This window comes from Castanea sativa, chromosome 5 (assembly GCF_040712315.1).
Source record: "Castanea sativa cultivar Marrone di Chiusa Pesio chromosome 5, ASM4071231v1".
NCBI lineage: Eukaryota > Viridiplantae > Streptophyta > Magnoliopsida > Fagales > Fagaceae > Castanea > Castanea sativa.
Genome location: NC_134017.1, coordinates 68,305,786 through 68,324,620, shown reverse-complemented (window position 1 = coordinate 68,324,620; position 18,835 = coordinate 68,305,786). Strand labels below are relative to the sequence as shown.

The 18,835-nt window shown below is 33.2% G+C and overlaps 1 protein-coding gene across 1 annotated transcript; it reads left to right on the top strand.

The window, feature by feature from the left end:
* Positions 1–13,658: 13,658 nt before the first annotated feature.
* LOC142635662 (uncharacterized) lies at positions 13,659–17,400 on the top strand. The gene is made up of 5 exons (XM_075809788.1): positions 13,659–14,610; positions 14,839–15,268; positions 15,359–15,520; positions 15,841–15,965; positions 17,372–17,400. The coding sequence occupies exons 1-5, from the start codon at positions 13,659–13,661 to the stop codon at positions 17,398–17,400; spliced, it is 1,698 nt and encodes a 565-aa protein (XP_075665903.1).
* The last annotated feature ends 1,435 nt before the right edge of the window (positions 17,401–18,835 follow it).

Genomic DNA, 18,835 nt, shown 5'->3' with positions numbered 1-18,835 from the left:
GAAATATGGTATTCTTGCAAAAATTTAGTTGTTTTTACGACAATTGAAACAATGTCTAACAAAAGGGGGAGAAAACAAATAAATTTAGTAAAACACAATCAAGAATGTAAAAATATAATTGAAGGATATTTGCATTATTTAGTAAACATTAAAGATGCCTATCTATATTAACCACTATATCATGCAATTTTCAACTTGTAAACACATATATATAGTGTGATCAAATCACTATACACTATTCTTAGTGTCTTTCCATTTTGTCTATAAAATAGCTAAAGATTACAATTTCTTACAAGGAAATTTATTGAAACATTATTTTTATACATCGACACTTGAGGTTTTGAATCATGGATGTCTCTATTGAAAATACTATGAGATGCTAGCTAGTTAAACTACAAGATTCTTACCAAGACTTTTTGAAATGTTGGAGAAAACTAATAATAAGTTGCATTGTATATTGTATGGAAATTAGGTAGTTTGGGCCCTACTTAATTTCTCTAGGCCGAAGGATTGTGAAGTAATGACGACGATAAAATGAAGGTTGTTTTTGTTTTTTGTTTTTTTTGTTTTTCTCATAGGTGAAGAAACAAAAGAAACTAGTAACTAGAGAAGAGAGGAATAAAATAATTGTATTATTACTTGCTTATTCCACTATGTACAACATTGATTAAATAGAGAAACCCTAAACTTAGAATAGGAATACAAAAACAGAAATAGGAAATCAAATAATCTCTAATTACTCAGTTTCCTTCTCTGAATATTTCCTTCACCTTCACACCCAATATTATACCATATATAGCTTTCCACACATACCATACATAGAATCTGTCAACACTCCCCCTCAAGCTGAGGCATAAGTATCGCTCATGCCCAGCTTGTCCAGAATTTTATAGAAGTGATTAGTTGCTACCCCCTTTGTCAAGATGTCTGCGAGTTGATATCCAGTTCTTACATATGGAGTACAAATGATGCCTTGATAAAGTTTCTATCAATTTCAATATGTTTCGTCTGATCATGTAGAACTGGATTATGAGCAATATTAATTGCTACTTTATTGTCACAAAACAGCTTGATGGGATCCTTATTGTCATATCCAAGCTCCCTCAATAATATCTTCATCCATAATATCTCACATATCCCATGGGCCAATACTCTAAACTCAGCCTCTGCACTGGATCTTGCAATCACTAATTGTTTCTTACTCTGCCAAGTAACCAAGTTACCTCCAACAAATAGACAATAACCAGAGGTGGAGCGTCGGTCTATGATTGAACCTACCCAATCAACATTTGCATAGGCTTCTATCTTCAAGTGATCATGTCGAGCAAATAGTACTCCTTTACCTGGTGAGGATTTTAAGTAACGGAGAATTCTATGAACATCTTTCATATGTGTCTCTCGTGGAGAATGCATAAACTGACTTACCACACTTACCGCATGAGCGATATCTAGTCTAGTGTGTGATAAGTAGATTAGTCTGCCAACTAGTCACTAGTATCTCCCTTTTTCTACTAGGGGCTGTTGAGTTCTTCTCCCAACTTGACATTCTGCTCTATTAGATTATCAATAGCTTTGCACCCCAACATTCCTGTTTTTTTGAGAAGATCGAGTATGTATTTCCGTTGAGAAAGAAATATTCCATGCCTTGATCTTGCCACTTCAATGCCTAGAAAATATTTCAGATTTCCCCAGTCCTTTATTTCAAATTCTTGTGCCAAGGATTGCTTTAGTCTCTGTATCTCTTCCTCATCATTTCTAGTTAGCACCATATCATCCACATAGACAATAAAAGCTGTTACTTTTCCTTGTAGTGAATGCTTAATAAATAATGTATGATCAGCCTGACTTTGATTATAGCCAAATTTCTACATAGCTTGGGAAAACCTTTCAAACCATGCTCTAGGAGATTGTCTCAGTCCATACGAGGCTTTCTTTAGTTTTCACACTTTACCATTAGAAGCTGGTAGCTTAAGGCCAGGGAGGAGTTCCATGTATACTTCTTCTTCAAGATCTCTATGGAGGAAAAGCATTCTTAACATCAAATTGGTGTAGAGGCTTTGCTGCCAATGAGATAAGAACTTGTATAGAGTTCATCTTTGCTACTGGTGCGAATGTCTCCTTATAATCAATCCCATAGGTTTGTGTGAAACCTTTTGCAACCAATGTAGCTTTGTATCTTTCCACTGACCATCTACTTTATGCTTAATTGTAAACACCCACTTGCATCCAACTGCCCTTTTTCCATTTGGTAAGTCAACAAAATCCCATGTGTCATTTTTCTTAAGAGCTCTCATCTCTTCTTGCATCACATCTTTCCATTTTGAATCTCCTAATGCTTCCTGGAAGGTTTGAGGGATAGACATAGAAGATAACTTGGATAGGAAAGAACAAAATACAGGTGAGATATGTTGATATGAAAGAAAATTTGATATGGGAAGATGAGTGCATGATCTAACTCCTTTGCGTTGTGCAATAGGAAGATCAATATCATTTATGGTGGGTATAGAGAGAACAGTAGCAGAATTACCTGAGTCAGGTTCAGATGATTGCTCGGGAGCTTTAGGAGTAGTCTTACTTTTCTAGAACCTTGAACAGACCCTTAGTTCTTTCACAGTTGTCTCATCCAGCTTATCATCAGTGGATGACAGCTCATTATTAACCTTTTGCACTTCAACATAAATGAAATCAGTTTTCGAGTCAACATTAGTGAGGTACTAAGAACAGGTAATGACACAGAAAACTCCTCATCACCATTATAATCCCCCAGAGGAGGAGTTTGAGGTGAGGACAAGTAAAATTGTGTCTCAAAGAAGGTTACATCCATTGACACAAAGTGTTTTCGAGAAGGAGGGTGATAACATTTATATCCCCTTTGAGTAGGAGAGTAACCTATAAAGACACATTTGAGGGCACGAGGGTCTAATTTACTCCTAGATTGACCATGAAGATGGACAAAGCAAATACACCCAAAGACACGAGAAGGGATGATAAAATTAGAGGATGGTACAAATGAAAAAAGTACCTCAAGTGGTCTCTTGAAGTCAAGGACGCGAGATGGCGTTCTATTGATGAGATAAGTTGCAGTGAGCAAGGCATCTCCCCAGTAGGACTTTGGAACACTGGCAGCAAGGAGAAGAGCCCGTGTGACTTCTAGGAGATGTTGATTTTTTCTTTCAGCAACCTGATTTTGTTAAGGGGTATAAGCACAAGTGGTTTGATGAATAATACCATGTGTATGAAAATATTTTTGAAGAGTACCAGACATATATTCCCCCTCCATTGTCCGAATGAATCGTTTTTATTGAGGTGTTGAATTGCATTTGAACCATTTTGTGAAACAGTTGAAAGACGGTAAACACATCACTTTTGTCTTTTAACAAATATACCCATGTAGTTCGTGAAAAATCATCAATAAAGGAAATAAACCAACGACCCCCATTTAGAGAAACAACCTTAGAGGGCCCCCAAACATCAGTATGAATAAGCGAAAAAGGTGCAAAAATTTTATTGCTACTAAGAGGAAAAGACAATCAATGGTGTTTAGCTAGTTCACATGTCTCACATTGAAATATGGAAACATTATTATGCTTAAATAAAGAAGGAAACAATTTTTGTAACAATGTAAAAGAGGGACGTCCTAGTCTCTGATGCCATAACCAAATTTGAGCTATTAAGTCGTCTGATTGCACTGTATGATAAGCCTTTTTGAGCCATCCTTGTGCTTTGGGCTGTTTGACAAGATAGTAGAGACCATCCTTAAGGCTACCATTGCCAATCATTCGCCCCCATGGTTAGGTCCTAAAAACAACAGTAGGATGAGTAAAAAATGGCTAGGCAATTTAACTTAAGGGTTATACGAGCAATAGATAATAAATTTGCAGCCAGGTTAGGAACATGAAGCATAGAAGATAAAAGCATGAATGGAGTCACAACAATCGAACCTTTACCACAGATAGGTGATAAAGAACCATTGGCTACTCTAATTTTGTCCTTGCTAAAACAAAGGTTATAGGAGGAAAAAGATGAGGATTTACTAGTCATATGATCTATAGTTCCCGAGTCAATTACCCAAGGATCATCATACTCTGTTGACGATGCATTAAGGGTTGTAGCTAAGTTACCTGAATAGGCAAAGGATGAGGATGTATCAGTAGGTGTTTCCAATAAAGCCATAAATTGACATAGCTTAAACTGATGCCGCTGGGCTAACTCCTCAGTGTTAAGTGCCCTTTCATGATTAGGAGCTGAAGTAGGCGCTGGAGGTATGTCCTCTATGGAAGTAGTGTGGTTTGCACATGGACGAGAGAATCCACCAAAACAACCCCCTCGCCCTCTTGTAGGACGGCCATGGAGCCTCCAACATGTCTGCCGAGTATGGCGTGGCCTATTACAATGATCACAAAATAATTTGTCCTTGTCATCTAGCATTCGCATTCCAATGACCTTTGTCCCGATTCTTAGAATCTCCTTTGGCAGCACGTTGAAAAGTAGTGGCCAATGCAGATTGTTTTGTAGTAGATGAATATAACATAACACCCCGACGACTTTCTTCATTCTGAACATATGAGAACACCTCTTTGAGTGAGGGAAGAGGATCATTTCCCGAGATTTGGACTCGAACTTGATCATATTCAGCTCATAGTCCTCCCAAGAATTCATAAATACGTTCATCTTCAACAAATTTTTGAAAGTCTATCGCATCCTGTGTACATTTAGCTTTGAAAGTTTGATAGTGATCTAATTCTTGCCACAAATTACGAAGGTTATGGTAGTAAGTTGCGATAGACCAATCACCTTGAGAAGTCGCTTGAATACGACGCTTCAAATCATAAACTTGTGCTTTATTTCCCATTTTGGAGTAGGTTTGAGCTACTGCATCCCAAACGAAGAAATGAATATCCCTGACTGATCTCTGGTTTCATAGAATGCACTAACCAAGACATGACTGTAGAGTTCTCTGCCTTCCATTTGTCATATGTCTGATTAATCTCAAAGGGCTCTGTAATTTTCCCATTCAAATAGCCCATTTTTCCTTTACTCCGAATAAACATTAATGCAGATTGGGACCATGTTAGGTAGTTTAGCCCTTCCAACTTTTGAGTTGTAATCTGGAGAGTTTGATTCTCACTCAGGGAGGTCACCTGACTCTCTACCCCTCTAGTGTGAGTTTCGAAAGTCTTACTAACTTCTGACTTTTCCGAATCAGCCATCCAAATAAAATAGTTCCACAACCGAGCTTAATACAATAAAAAACTGAGTAGCAAAAATAAAATCATAGAGCAATATTCAAATAAAGAGACACATACAGAACACATACAGTACGATTTCTTTTTTTCCTCTTTTTTTAAGAATAATTACATGTGGTATAGTTGGACAGGCAACAAAAAACAAACTAGATGGACGACATCATTGTTTTTCATGGATTGTGCCCTGCAAGAATTTGTTGCCTCTGGCTGCCAGAAAACTACCCTTGTGCTAGAAAAAACCAATAGGCCCTAGTGTGCCCAGCAACTTACTTCCCTTAGGAACAGAGAAGCTCTGATACCATGAAGAAACAAAAGAAACTAGTAACTAGAGAAGAGAGGAATAAAATAATTGTATTATTACTTGCTTATTCCACTATGTACAACTTTGATTAAATAGAGAAACCCTAAACTTATAATAGGAATACAATAATAGAAATAGGAAATCAAATAATCTCTATTTACTCAGTTTCCTTTTCTGAATATTTCCTTCTTTGAATATTTCCTTCACCTTCACGCCCAAGATTATACCATATATAGCTTTCCACATATAGCATACATAGAATCTGTCAACAATAGGCAGATGGTTCAAGAAATTGGAATTTTCAATATAATTTTACGTTGAGCAGCCATAACTTATCGCAACTACATAATTGATCAAATAAATCTTAAGAATCTGGACAAGAACGAATGTCAACATAGACTGAAACCATTTGTAATCTTTCAGATGATAACTACAAAACCATGATATATTTATCAGTTTGAAGTTTTTGTTTAAAATATCAATTGAAGAATTCTTTTCTTGAGGGAAAGCAGGGGTGGAAATACATTGCATGTCCCTCCAAAAAAAATTTAAAATATCTTTTCCTAGTATATATATTAGTGAAAAATTTTAAAGGATTCATTAAAAATTTAGGATTTGGCTCCCAAAAAAATTCAAGTTCTTAAACAATGCTCAATAAAAAAAGAAAAAAGAAAAGAATTGACTAATAGAGCGAATAACTATAGAGATAATTTATTATTTACTCGATTTCATTTTTTTATAATTTCATTTGTTTCTCAACAATACTTTTTAAGGCTTTGGATCAGTCATAATTTTGAAGACTTTGTTCGTTTCATTGGAGCTTTTTTTATTTATTCATATTGATAGACAACTTAGTAATTTATATTATAAATGAAAATTATAAGAATTCACTATGAAAATGGTAATGGTTGAATTTTATTTTATGAAATATCGTCATCAAGTTTTATTCTATAAATTTTAAAAAATACCAAGTTTTTTTTATGTGTGTGTGGTACATATAAAATATCAAAATAGATTACATTATGTTCACTAGATGATAACTTCAGTACTATATATAACTAGGCTCCCAAAGTAAAATTCTTGGTTCTGCCCCTGGCTGCCTATCAATCACTTCTCCCAAACCCCGCAAAAGCAGAAGCTTTAAAATTCATCATCATCTTCTTCTTTTTTTTAATCTTTTGTATTTGTTCCCTCCCGATTGCTGTAGTAGTATTTCGTGCTAATAAAAAGGGGAAGGAGGTAGCACCTGATGCAGCAAATAAGATGATGGCAATTTTTGTTTTGTCTGCAAGTAAGACAGATATGCCTGAATAAGAGAATTTCGATAAGGTAATTATCCATTGACTTGAATATTCATATTGTTGTTGTTCTTGTTGTTCATAGTAACTAGTAAGTTTCCCGTGCGATGCACGGATACTGTTGTAATGTTTTATGTAAATTTGTTTTTGGAAAATATTAGACATATATTATAACATATTTATTATAAAACTTTGTTAGTAATGAGTTCATCATAAAAAGTAACAATTATAAATTGCTCACATATATCTATTATAATTATTTTGTTCAAGTAATGAGCAACAATTAAAACAACTTGGAGTAATATTGTATAATAAAAGTTAATAAAAATATATTAATTCATTCTATATTATTGATTTTTATTATATGATGTAATAAAAAGCTTCATTACGAAATCTTTTTTTTTTTTTTGTTTCTTTAATCTTTGTTATTAAGGTATGGTGATGCTTGTTATCATCATCAGTTTCTCTATCTTCAACATTTGAAGTTTAGTCCGTCCATATTTGTTCAATTTTTGAGCTTTCATCATTTTTTTTCCTTTTGTTGCATCATTTGTGTTAATCACAATCACAATGAATTGGCATCGAGAGATTCTTAATTGGATCTTACAAAATTTGGACTTTGTCGCTAAGATTTTTCATAGTATTTGCATTTATAAATTTCAATGATGTTACAGCTTTTTGTAAATATATTTATTTTTTATTTTTCTTAATTTTGGAATAGTGTAGCAAAAAGAATTAGTATAGCATATAAAATTGTGTATTTTTTTTTCTTCCATACCTTTTTATCATTTGAAGGTGCATCAAAAATCTTAGCAACTATGTAATTTTCAAAACCATCCTTTAGATTGAATTCATTCAAATGAAGTAGAGATATCCTTTTTTTCCTAATTTTTTTTTTCAAATCACGTGGAATTTGTTCTCCAATATCAATATTTTTACAATAATTTAAATAAGTAGTACCTCAGTTTATTTTTCAGCAAAATATCTTGTAGATTCAATTAGGATTTTCTCGGCATCTCAATCAAATATCATAATTTTTTTTTTGATAGGTGCTTCAAAAACTTCAATTTGAATCATATATCTGAAGTAGTTTGTAATTGTATATATATAGTAGTTATAGTGAGATAAATATATTATAAATATTTGGAGAGTATGTAATTAATGTGAGTGCCTCTAACTTTGGGATAGAAAGATTTATTTTTGTTTCACATTTTGTATACCAAAATGATTTTGCTTGTGGTTTGACATTCATTTCACGAAGTATGCATAAAATGTAATACCAACCAATTTTTGTATCAATATTACTTATTATTGCAATACCCTAGCAGTTCACATCTAGCAGTTCACATCTTGCAATGAACTTTGAAATTAATATGTATTATTTTTTTAATGTAAATAATTTGATGTATGATTATTTTTTTACGTAAATGATGAGTATAAATTGAAATGATTAACAAACCTGTTTCGTAGGATCTCATTCAATGCATTTTATCTTTACTATTGTCCTCATAATATTTAAAGATAAATCCTCCTATGAAATTTTTTTTGCATGTATTTTTGGTATTTCTTGTATAGTATCATGTTTTTTACCATTCTTATCATTGAATTTTTTTTAAAGAAAATTTTAAGTTAATGGCATTTTGTGAGATAATATATGATATTTATTAGACTTTTTTGCTATTATAAATTTTAGAAATATGCACTTGTCATTTATTTCAGCAACCTCAGGGATCTTAAGATTTATATATATTTTTGTTGCACTGGTCGATGACAGACAAGGACGGAGCTGTTCATTGACTAGGGGGGGCAGTGGCCCCCCCTAGATTTTTAAAAAAAGTTCATAATATATACATTCTTAATTTTTTTTAACATTTAGGTTCAAGATAATTACTTTTGGCCCCCCCTCTTCCCAACTATTTACAAATTGACCCTTAGAACCCAGCCAAAAAAAAAAAAAAAAAGTGATGGCCTCTCCATTGACAAACAAACAATATCCCTAAAAACAAGTAATAAATCCTTGAACTGTGAGATATAAAAATTAAAAAAAATAAAATAAAAATAAATAAATAAAAACATCTTTGGCATCCCGTTCTGCATTTTTCTTGAGGAATGAGGAGGCAACTCAAAGAAATTTACTAGACACTGTAATATCTGGAAAGTCACGCACTCTACTCTGTTTAGAATGTTTATTTGAGAAAGAAAAAAGATTTGTACTTAGACTACTCTTGCTCACTCTTATTTGAAAATTAATTAAATAAATAACGAAATGAACTAATGGAAACATTAATTTTTATAAGATAGTCTCATTTAGTTAGAAGTCAAGAAATTTTTTTTAACGTATTTTTTGCCCCCCCCTAAGTGTAAAGTCTGGCTCCGTCCCTGATGACAGAGAATTAGTCTGCATAAATTGCATAGAACATTATTAATAGACAAAAGCATATTGAATTGAAATTGGGGAAAAATGAAGACATGGTTTCATGAGGATGAGATTTTCTAGAAGTATCACCTATACGTGGGGGAGAAAGAAGAGAGTTTATAAGAGGGTAAGAGTTTTTACTTTGATTTACACGTAGGAAGGGTCAAACTTGGGTCATAATATGTAAGGTATCTGGCTTGAGTTTTTCATAAGGTTTGATCTACTATGAAAAGGTTTTTCATAGTGAATTAATTTTGGTCTAACGGGTCTAATTGTCAAGAATAACCCATATTTTTATATAATAGTAAAAATAAGTTATTATAATCTATTGATAACGATAAAAAAATTAATAAAAAGAGGTAAAAAATGCTAAATTTATATAATAGTAAAAATAAGTTACTATGATCTATTGGGTAATAGTTAAAAAAAAAAAACTTAATGAAAAAAGGTTAAATGCAATATTAAAGTGCCATGTGGCAGGACAGTAAAAAGAAGTTACTATGATCTATTAGGTAACAGTAAAAAAAACTTAATAAAAAGAGATAAAAAATGCTAAATTTATATAATAGTAAAAATAAGTTACTATGATCTATTGGGTAATGGTTAAAAAAACTTAATGAAAAAAGGTAAAAAATGTTAAATGCAATGTTAGAGTGCCACGTGGCAGGACCTCATGCACTCTCACATGAGGTCTCTTTTATATATATATTGATGTGGCGATCTCTTAATTTATGATTCACTATTTACTTGTGTATATATGTCTATTTCTGCTTCATGCATGCACGCATGAAACTACAACAAAGATATAATTGCAATAACCTAGGATCAATGATTTCATAATCTATCACAATGAAAAAAATGAAATAAATATCTATTACACTGAAAAAATCATTGCAATAATTTAATCTGACTTATTTTGGCTAATTCTTTGCAATCTATTGCAATAAGGTTTGTGATATAATAGCCTATACTCTTTTTTTTTTTTTTGAGAAAAAATAATAGCCTATACTTACAACATATTCAAAACAGTAAATTTCATAATATATCATAAAATGAAATAATTATCTATTACAATGAAAATATCATTGCAATAATTTAATCTGACTTATTTTGGTCAATTATTTGCAATCTATTGTAATAAGTTTCGTGAAATAATAGCCTATACTTACAACATATTCAAAACGGTAAATTTCATAATCCATCACAAAATGAAATAATATCTATTACAATGAAAATATTTTTGCAATAATTTAATCTGACTTATTTTGGTCAATTATTTGCAATTTATTGTAATAAGCTTCGTGAAATAATAGCCTATACTTAGCCTATACTTAGCCTATGCTTACAACATATTCAAAACAGTAAATTTCATAATCTATCGCAATGACAAAATGAAATAAGACTAAAATATGTTTACAATACTTTTAGTTATTGCACATTAAGTTCTTCTCAAAAAAAAGAAAAAAATTAATAAAATGCAAATTATTTCTCTGTTTACTAACCAAAACAATAGTTTTTTTAGTCAAAAGTAAATCCCAACACAGTGTTATCGTGTGCCAAGTGTATTGTGGTTCTTCCATAAATTTTTTTTTTTAAAAAATGTGGAAACCGGAAAAGGTACCTTCAAAGCTTGTAAATGATGTGTAAAATTGTGGACCTTCTAATGCTTATGTTGCACAATATAAAGCAATATTAAAAAGTCAACAGGGTTTGATTTTATAGTATATACTCCCTCCGTCCCATTTTGTTTGTCCTCTATTCCATTTTGGGATATCCTAAAATATTATCCTGTTTCTAAAAATAAAAGTTATTAGTTTACTAATGTTCCTATTATACCCCTACTTTATTTTCAAAACTATTTGAAAAGAAAACTAACTAATATTTTTTTTAAATCAATCTAATTGGGGCACCTTTTTAGTTGCCTCATTAAGAATAACTTTTTTTTTAAAAGCTGATAAATTTATTTAATGGTAGTTTTGTAAACTTATACATTTTTATAAGGCAGACAAGATAATAAATGATGTTACCTTAAAAATTTGACTTTTCAAATAGAACAAACAAAGTGGGACAGAGGGAGTATATATTTTCAATTCAACCTCCTCGTTACCTTTCCATCAAACCCAATCTTATAATGTTTCCCCAATTTTTGGTATTTCCCATAAATTCAACCTTTAATTCAACCCCTCTCTCTCTCTCTTAATTAATGTTTCTTAACTTTTCATTTAGAGTAAATTGCAAATTACACTCTAAAGTTTGGGAGTATTTAGATTTTACATCCTAAAATTTCAGAATTTGGATTTTACCCTTTAAAGTTTGGAGATGTTTGGATTTTACATCCTAAAATTCTCAAATTTGAGGATGTAAAATCCAAATACCCCCAAACTTTAGACGTGTAAAATCCAAACACTCCTGAAATTTATGGGAGAAAATCTAAAATTTGAAACGTTAGAGTGTAAAGTCTAAATACCACCAAACTTCAGGAGGTAAAATCCAAATTCTGAAATTTCAAAGTGTAAAATCCAAACACCCCCAAATTTTAGGAGTGTAATTTGCAATTTACCTATTTCATTTATTACATCAAACCCAATATGATATTATTTCCAACTCAACCTCCTTGTTCCCACTTCAAACTCAATTCTTCTTGCTAACATGTAGTTATCTACATTTGCAAGTTGGACAAAATTCAGTTACAAAATTTGTTGTAATCTAAGACTACAATCTTATTCAATGTCTTTTTATTGACACTAAATTTTGACAAAATCCATCATTGGATTACATTTTCTTCTTATATCCTCAATGCTTGCAAAATTTCTAGAAAAAGAGGTTGTTCGGCACTGTTGTTTAAACAACAATTCTCAGTATTTAAATAACAATAACACTTTTGACACGTATTTCTATAACACTCAAACACGTATTTCCACAACACTGAAAACTGAACTACAATACTTAAACACTGCTACCAAACGGGCTCTTAAAGATCAATAGCTATGTCATCAATAAATTTTTTAAATTGCAAGTTTTTGTAATTTAAAATTATGCATAAAATATAATCTTATAGATCATATAGTAAATAATATCCAATTGGCACAAAATTTGACATGTGTATTAAGAGTGTAAAGAACATATAATCCATCGGTTAGATTTTCGAAATATCTAATAATGTTAATGATATTGAGTAAGGATATAGTCTTAAATTATAACCAACTTTGTAACTAAACTTTGTTCTTGCAAGTATATGTATAGCATGCACGCACAGTTGATAACACAAGCTTAGCCTCTTATTTGTGGACACCAACAAAAACAATGGTTTTGATACAAAGATTGTCAGACACAGGAGCTTCCAAAACATAGACACAAGGACACAGGTATACATGCATTTGTGAATTCATTATATGAGCCCCCTTCTCGGCTGGGAAGCACGGGTGCGGCGTTTGGGCCGCCGCACCCGCGTCCGACGCGGCGTGACGTGGGGACGCGCAGGCGACGCCGCTGCCTGCGCGTCCGTGCCGCGTTGGACATTAAAAAAATATTTTTTTCGGCGCGATACGACGCCGATTTGGGCCAACGCGCGCGAAATCAGGCCGATTCGGCCCGAATCGGTTCGTATCGGGTGCAACACCGATACCGGCGAAATCGACCAATACCGGCGAAATCAGCTGATACGGCCGAAATTCAAAAAAAAAAAAAAAAAAAAACAACAACAACAAGAAGTGCGAAACGCACAGTTTAACTTGGCCGGAAAAAAAAAAAAAAAAAAAAAAAAAAGGGTGCAAACGCACCGTTTGGAAAAAAAACCAAAACCCTACATACATACACTCTCATTTCTCTTATATTTTCACTCAGTGTGCTTTTGCTCCATAGCTCAGCCGACCCAGCCCTCTGCCTCTTCAATCTTCATTTTTCTTGCGCCTCTCTCCCATTCTCTGCCTTTACTCTTCAGCTAAGCTCTCTCCCATTCTCTGCCTTCACTCTTTAGTTGTGCTAGGCTCTCTCCCACTCTCTGCCTTCATCTCCCCTGCTCTCCGTCTCCCCTCAGGTACCATAGCTCTCACACTCACACTCTTAGTTAATTATTAATAGTTTGTTTTTTTATTTAGTTAATAGTTATTATTACTCATTGTGATTTGTGATTGTGTTGTGAATCTGTGATGAGCTGATTTTTTTATTTTTTTTATTTTATTTTTTATGAGTCTTGTGACACTGGGGTTTAATTTTTATTTAGTTAATAGTTATTATTACTCAGATTTGTGATTGTGTTGTGAATCTGTGATGATCTGATTTTTTTTATTTTATTTTTTGTGAGTCTTGTGACACTGGGGTTTGATTTTTTATTTAGTTAATAGTTATTATATATTTGGAAATTATTTGTAGGTTAAATTGAATCTATTGAATTTGCAATGGATGAAGCTACTAGTACAAAAAGTTCACCTTCATCGAATGAAGAAGTGCCAAATGATGAAGCTCCTCTTTGGCAGTATGTGACTAAAATAGAAAAACCATCTGGTTCTACTGTTAAATCAGGTGGAAATACACAATTTAAGTGCAACTATTGTGGTAATATTTATTTGGGATCCTACTCTAGGGTTAAGGCTCTTTTATTAAGAATTGTTAATAAAGGTATTAAAGTATGCCCTAGTGTGACACCGAGCCATAGGTTGGAAATGCAGCGAATGCATGATCAGGTTGAGAATGATAAGTTAGAAAGAGAACGTAGAAGACAAATTCCCTTACCCCCACCTCCCCCAAGCCGTGGGCCTATTGGGAGTAGTCCCTCATTTCGGACACAAGAAGAGAGTGATAGTACAAATCCCTTTGATGGTAATAAAAGGAGGAAGGTTGTGAATCCTACGGTAGAGAAATTATTCCAGAATAATGCTAGACATGAATTGGATAGTCAAATTGCTAAGATGTTTTACACCAGTGGGAATTCATTTAACTTTGCAAGGAACCCATATTATCGTAGTTCCTATTCATATGCTTCTACTCATAGCATTCCAGGTTATGTTCCTCCTGGATACAATGCCTTGAGAACAACACTTTTGCAAAAAGAAAAAGCTCATGTTGATAGACTTTTGAAACCAATTAAGGACTTTTGGGTTGAAAATGGTGTAAGTATAGTTTCTGATAGATGGTCAGATCCACAAAGGAGGCCTCTTATTAATATTATGGCTGTATCAGATGGGGGTCCAGTGTTTATAAAGGCAATTGATGGGTCAGGTGAGTTCAAAGACAAACATTATATTGTTGGGGTGTTGAGGGATGCTATAAAAGAGATTGGACATGAGAAAGTTGTCCAAGTCATCACTGATAATGCTAATGTGATGAAGTCTGCTGGAGCTCTTATTGAGGGTGAGTATCCTAAAATATTTTGGACACCCTGTGTTGTCTACATTCTCAATCTAGCTTTGAAGAATATTTGTGCAGCAAAAAACATTGAAAAGAATGAAGTTACATATGAGGAATGTAGTTGGATTACATGTATTGCTGATGATGCATCCTTCATACGTGTTTTTATCATGAACCATTCAATGAGGTTGGCAATGTTTAATGAATTTTGTCCATTAAAACTGCTCCAAGTTGCTGATACTAGATTTGCTTCGGTTGTTATAATGCTAAAAAGGTTGAAGTTGATAAAAAGATGCCTTCAAGCCATGGCTATTAGTGAGCAATGGGCTTCTTATAGGGAGGATGATGTTGGAAAAGCTCAAAAGATGAAGGAGATGATTCTAAGTGATCTTTGGTGGGATAGGGTTGATTATATCCTTGAATTCACAGCACTTATTTATGATATGATACGAGTAGCTGACACAGATAAGCCTTGTTTTCATCTTGTGTATGAGATGTGGGATTCAATGATACAGAAGGTGAAGGTAGCAATATATCGGCATGAAGGCTTGGAAGATGATGAGTATAGCTCATTTTGGAGTGTGGTGTATGATATACTTATTGATCGTTGGACTAAAAATTATATTCCACTACACTACTTGGCTCATTCCTTAAATCCTAGGTAAATACATTTATTCTCTATTTTCTTTAGTTCCCCCTTCTAGTAAAACACACGTTTCATTTATATTTGTTTTTTAATCTTTAACTCTAGGTATTACTCCACTGAATGGCTTTCGGAGAATTCAAAACGCATCCCCCCACATCGTGATCATGAAATTTCTATGGAAAGAAGCAAGTGTTTGAATCGATTCTTTGAAGATGTGAATGAATTAAATGTGGTGAAGTCTGAGTTTGCTGCATTTTCTGGAGGGAGGTTTCCTTTCACCAGCTGTCTTGATAGATAGGTGGGTCTTACAACCTTTGGTTTGGTGGCAATACCATAGCTCCGCATTTCCAACTCTTCAAACCCTTGCCCTTAAACTTCTTGGACAACCTTGTTCATCCTCATGTGCTGAGAGGAATTAGAGCACATACAAATTTATTCATTCCTTAAAAAGAAACAAAATGGCTCCTGCACGCGCTGAGGATTTGGTATATGTGCATTCTAATCCTCGACTCTTGTCAAGGCGCAATGCGGAGTACATAAATAGAGATACAAAGATGTGGGATATTGCAAGACTCTTGGAATGAAAGCGACATACATGGAGGAGCTGGAATTCTTGAGAATGCAGCTCTTACACTTGATGAGCCAGAGTTGGAGGCCATGGTAATTGGGAATGTTAGCACTAATGTTACTACTAGTGAAAGTGAAGTTCGAAGTGAAGCTATTGATCTTGATGATGATGAAGTTGGTGTTTGATTGTCTTGTTGATTGTCTTGTTGATGTATCTTTTATTTTGTTTTAGTTTCAAACTTGTGAGTTGTATTTTAATTTTCGAACATCATGGAATGTTTATATAATGGAGTTGTATTCTAGTTATTATTTACTATTGCTCTTAAATTTGGTATATGTTTATATAATGTGAAAAAAGTATATTTAGCAATATATTAAAAATATAAATAAAAATATTTTTAATAATTTTTTAATCGCCACACCCCGCCGCACCCGCTCTCGTACCCGCACCCGAATCCCGAAACGTACCCGTGCTTCATAGCTTCTCGGAGTGTTTCTTTGCACACTTTATGAACTGAGTTATGATGGTAATAATTATGCATAAATTTCTTGACTAGAACGAATTAGGCCCTCAAACTTCTGTCTGCTTTAAAAAAAAATTCAGACTTGGATTGAAATGAGGCACATGTCCTCAAGTGCCTCCATGTCCAATGATCTATAGCTAAGTCTAAGCACCCTACAAATTATAGTTCAAGTTCCTACAAATATATAGACATTTTATGGAAGGATCAGTCAAATTTGAAATTATTTTCTCTCTTCTCTAACATATCCTGATTTAGACCAATCCACTAATTAGATATGCTGAAGTTTGTTTGCCTCTATCTAGCCTGTTCTACATGTATGAAATTCAGCAAACTCTCAAATAATTTTTTTTTATTTTGTTTAAAAGACTGGAAGCCCATTGTACTTTTAGGGCACATATAGGATGTGATACTCTCTCTACCCTTTGACCCTCTTCGAAATTAAATCTAAAATTCCTTATCCATATTGAAATATTTTGCTGATTGAGTCACTTGCACCTACTCTTGATGTGAAGTTTAATAATTTAATTTGTGTATGGTAGTGATGTTGGTCTTCGCAACTGAGTGTATTTTGGACCTATGCAGAGGCTGCAAGCTGATAAGTTTGTCTTCAATCAAAGTTGTTTGTAATTTGGGTCTTTGCAGAGACCGAAAGGCTGAGGAATAGGGCCTCTTAAATTCTAGGTTTTTCCGTCAGTATTAGGCAAACAAAACCGAACAAAATATAGTTATAAAGAAATATATTTTTTTTAAAGTTGTGTGCTGAGCTTGCAAACCATGGGCTAAAGCGAGGGGCATAGTCTTACTCTTAGCAGTATTCTATAAATCTATGCAAATCTTTTACTTTTTTAGAATAAAATCTATGTAAATCTAATTAAAGCTTATTTGTCCCTTTTATTGGTCTGACCTTCTAAGGTCAAATTAATATTTGAAGCAAAACTTCTATTACTTAATACTTTTTTTTTTTTTGGAACAAATGAGGTTATCCAAACCTCTTTGAGTATTTGACTATTCTTTCTGGTGTATGCAGTTTCTCTGTCCCACATATTAGCGAGGTGAATTGTTCTGTTATTTGTTGGGTGTGATTCAGTTAGCCAAAGCACACTAATTCGATTCATTCAACCTACCATCCTACATAGCAATTCAAACTCTTACTCTTAGTAAGACCAAGGCAAGTAGAGTGACTTATTTTATTCTCTTTAGGGTCCGTTTGGTTGGAGGGGTGAAAAAGTGAGAGGATGGAAAAGTGGGAGGATGGAAAATATTTAGTTTTCCCTCTTATGTGTTTGGTTGGAGGGGTGAAAACTGGGAGAGTGGAAAACTCTTTTGTTCGGTTGGAGAGAAAAATGGAAGGATGGACAATATAACTTATATAAATTGACTATTATACCCTTGTTACATAATATGTAAGAAATAGATTTATTTATCTTCATTACATAATATAAAATTTATCACTTCATATATATAAATTTAAATTTAAATTTATATTTTTATTATTATAACGTAAAAATTAGATTAGGTCAAGTTGAAAAAAAAAATGTTCAGGTCACATTGGAAAAAAAAAAAAGAAAAAAAAAGAGAGAGTAGAGAACGTTCAGGTAACGTTGAAAAAAAAAAGAAAGAGAGAGAGAGAGAGAGAGAGAGAGAGAGAGAGAGAGAGAGAGAGAAGAGAATGTTAAAAAAAAAATAGGTGGGAAGAGGGTATCTTTGTAAAAGTGCTATCATAACACTTTTCTCTCCAAATTTTCCTTCCGATTTGGAAGGAAAAAAAATGTGGGCCCAGAGAGAAAACTTTCTCCTCAGTTTTCTCTCCTTCCTATTTTCCTTTCCCAAACGAACAGCGGAAAACAATATTTTCTACCCTATTTTCCTTTCTCTATTTTCCATCCTCCCTATTGTCCACACAAACAGATGAACCCTTAAGGTCAAGTAGGTGAAGCATCTAGCTTAAGGGGGCGTGTCCAATTGTTGAAAGGCCTTGGTGACTCTCTAATTTGGTAATAATCTAAAGATAGAAAACAAAAATGATTCCAAACTTCACTTCAATAGTAGGTTATTACCATGGTTTTAAAAACCGAAACAGTCAAAGAATAGAGAAATGGTTTGGTTCCCAGTTCTTGACTAGTTTTCCCCAGTTTTGACAGATTTTTTATTGGTTATTCTGATTTTTACCGAACTAGTTATATGTCCAGTTCAACCGATTCAACCAGTCATTCTGGTTCTTTTTTTTTTTTTTTTTTTTTTCCATTTGTTAACTGATGATGGTAGTTGCAAGTGGTTCTTCAACCCAATCTAGTGCGCAGGTTTTAATTGGCTTAACATTTTTTTAATCATTAAAATAAGATATTAGATATTAAATCTGATACCAAATAGAATCTGATGATGTTATTTAATTATCCATCTGAATCAATTGGTGTTTATTTTTATTTTATTTTAATTTTTAAAAAGAGTCCAAATTTGGTAAGAATAGGATGTAAAACTCATGTTTTGCATA

Coding starts and splice junctions, on each gene's coding strand:
- LOC142635662 (XM_075809788.1), top strand. CDS start 13,659: ATGGATGAAGCTACTAGTACAAAAAGTTCACCTTCATCGAATGAAGAA. Junction 14,611..14,838: donor TGCTGGAGCTCTTATTGAGG/GTGAGTATCCTA, acceptor AACTGCTCCAAG/TTGCTGATACTAGATTTGCT. Junction 15,269..15,358: donor GCTCATTCCTTAAATCCTAG/GTAAATACATTT, acceptor CTTTAACTCTAG/GTATTACTCCACTGAATGGC.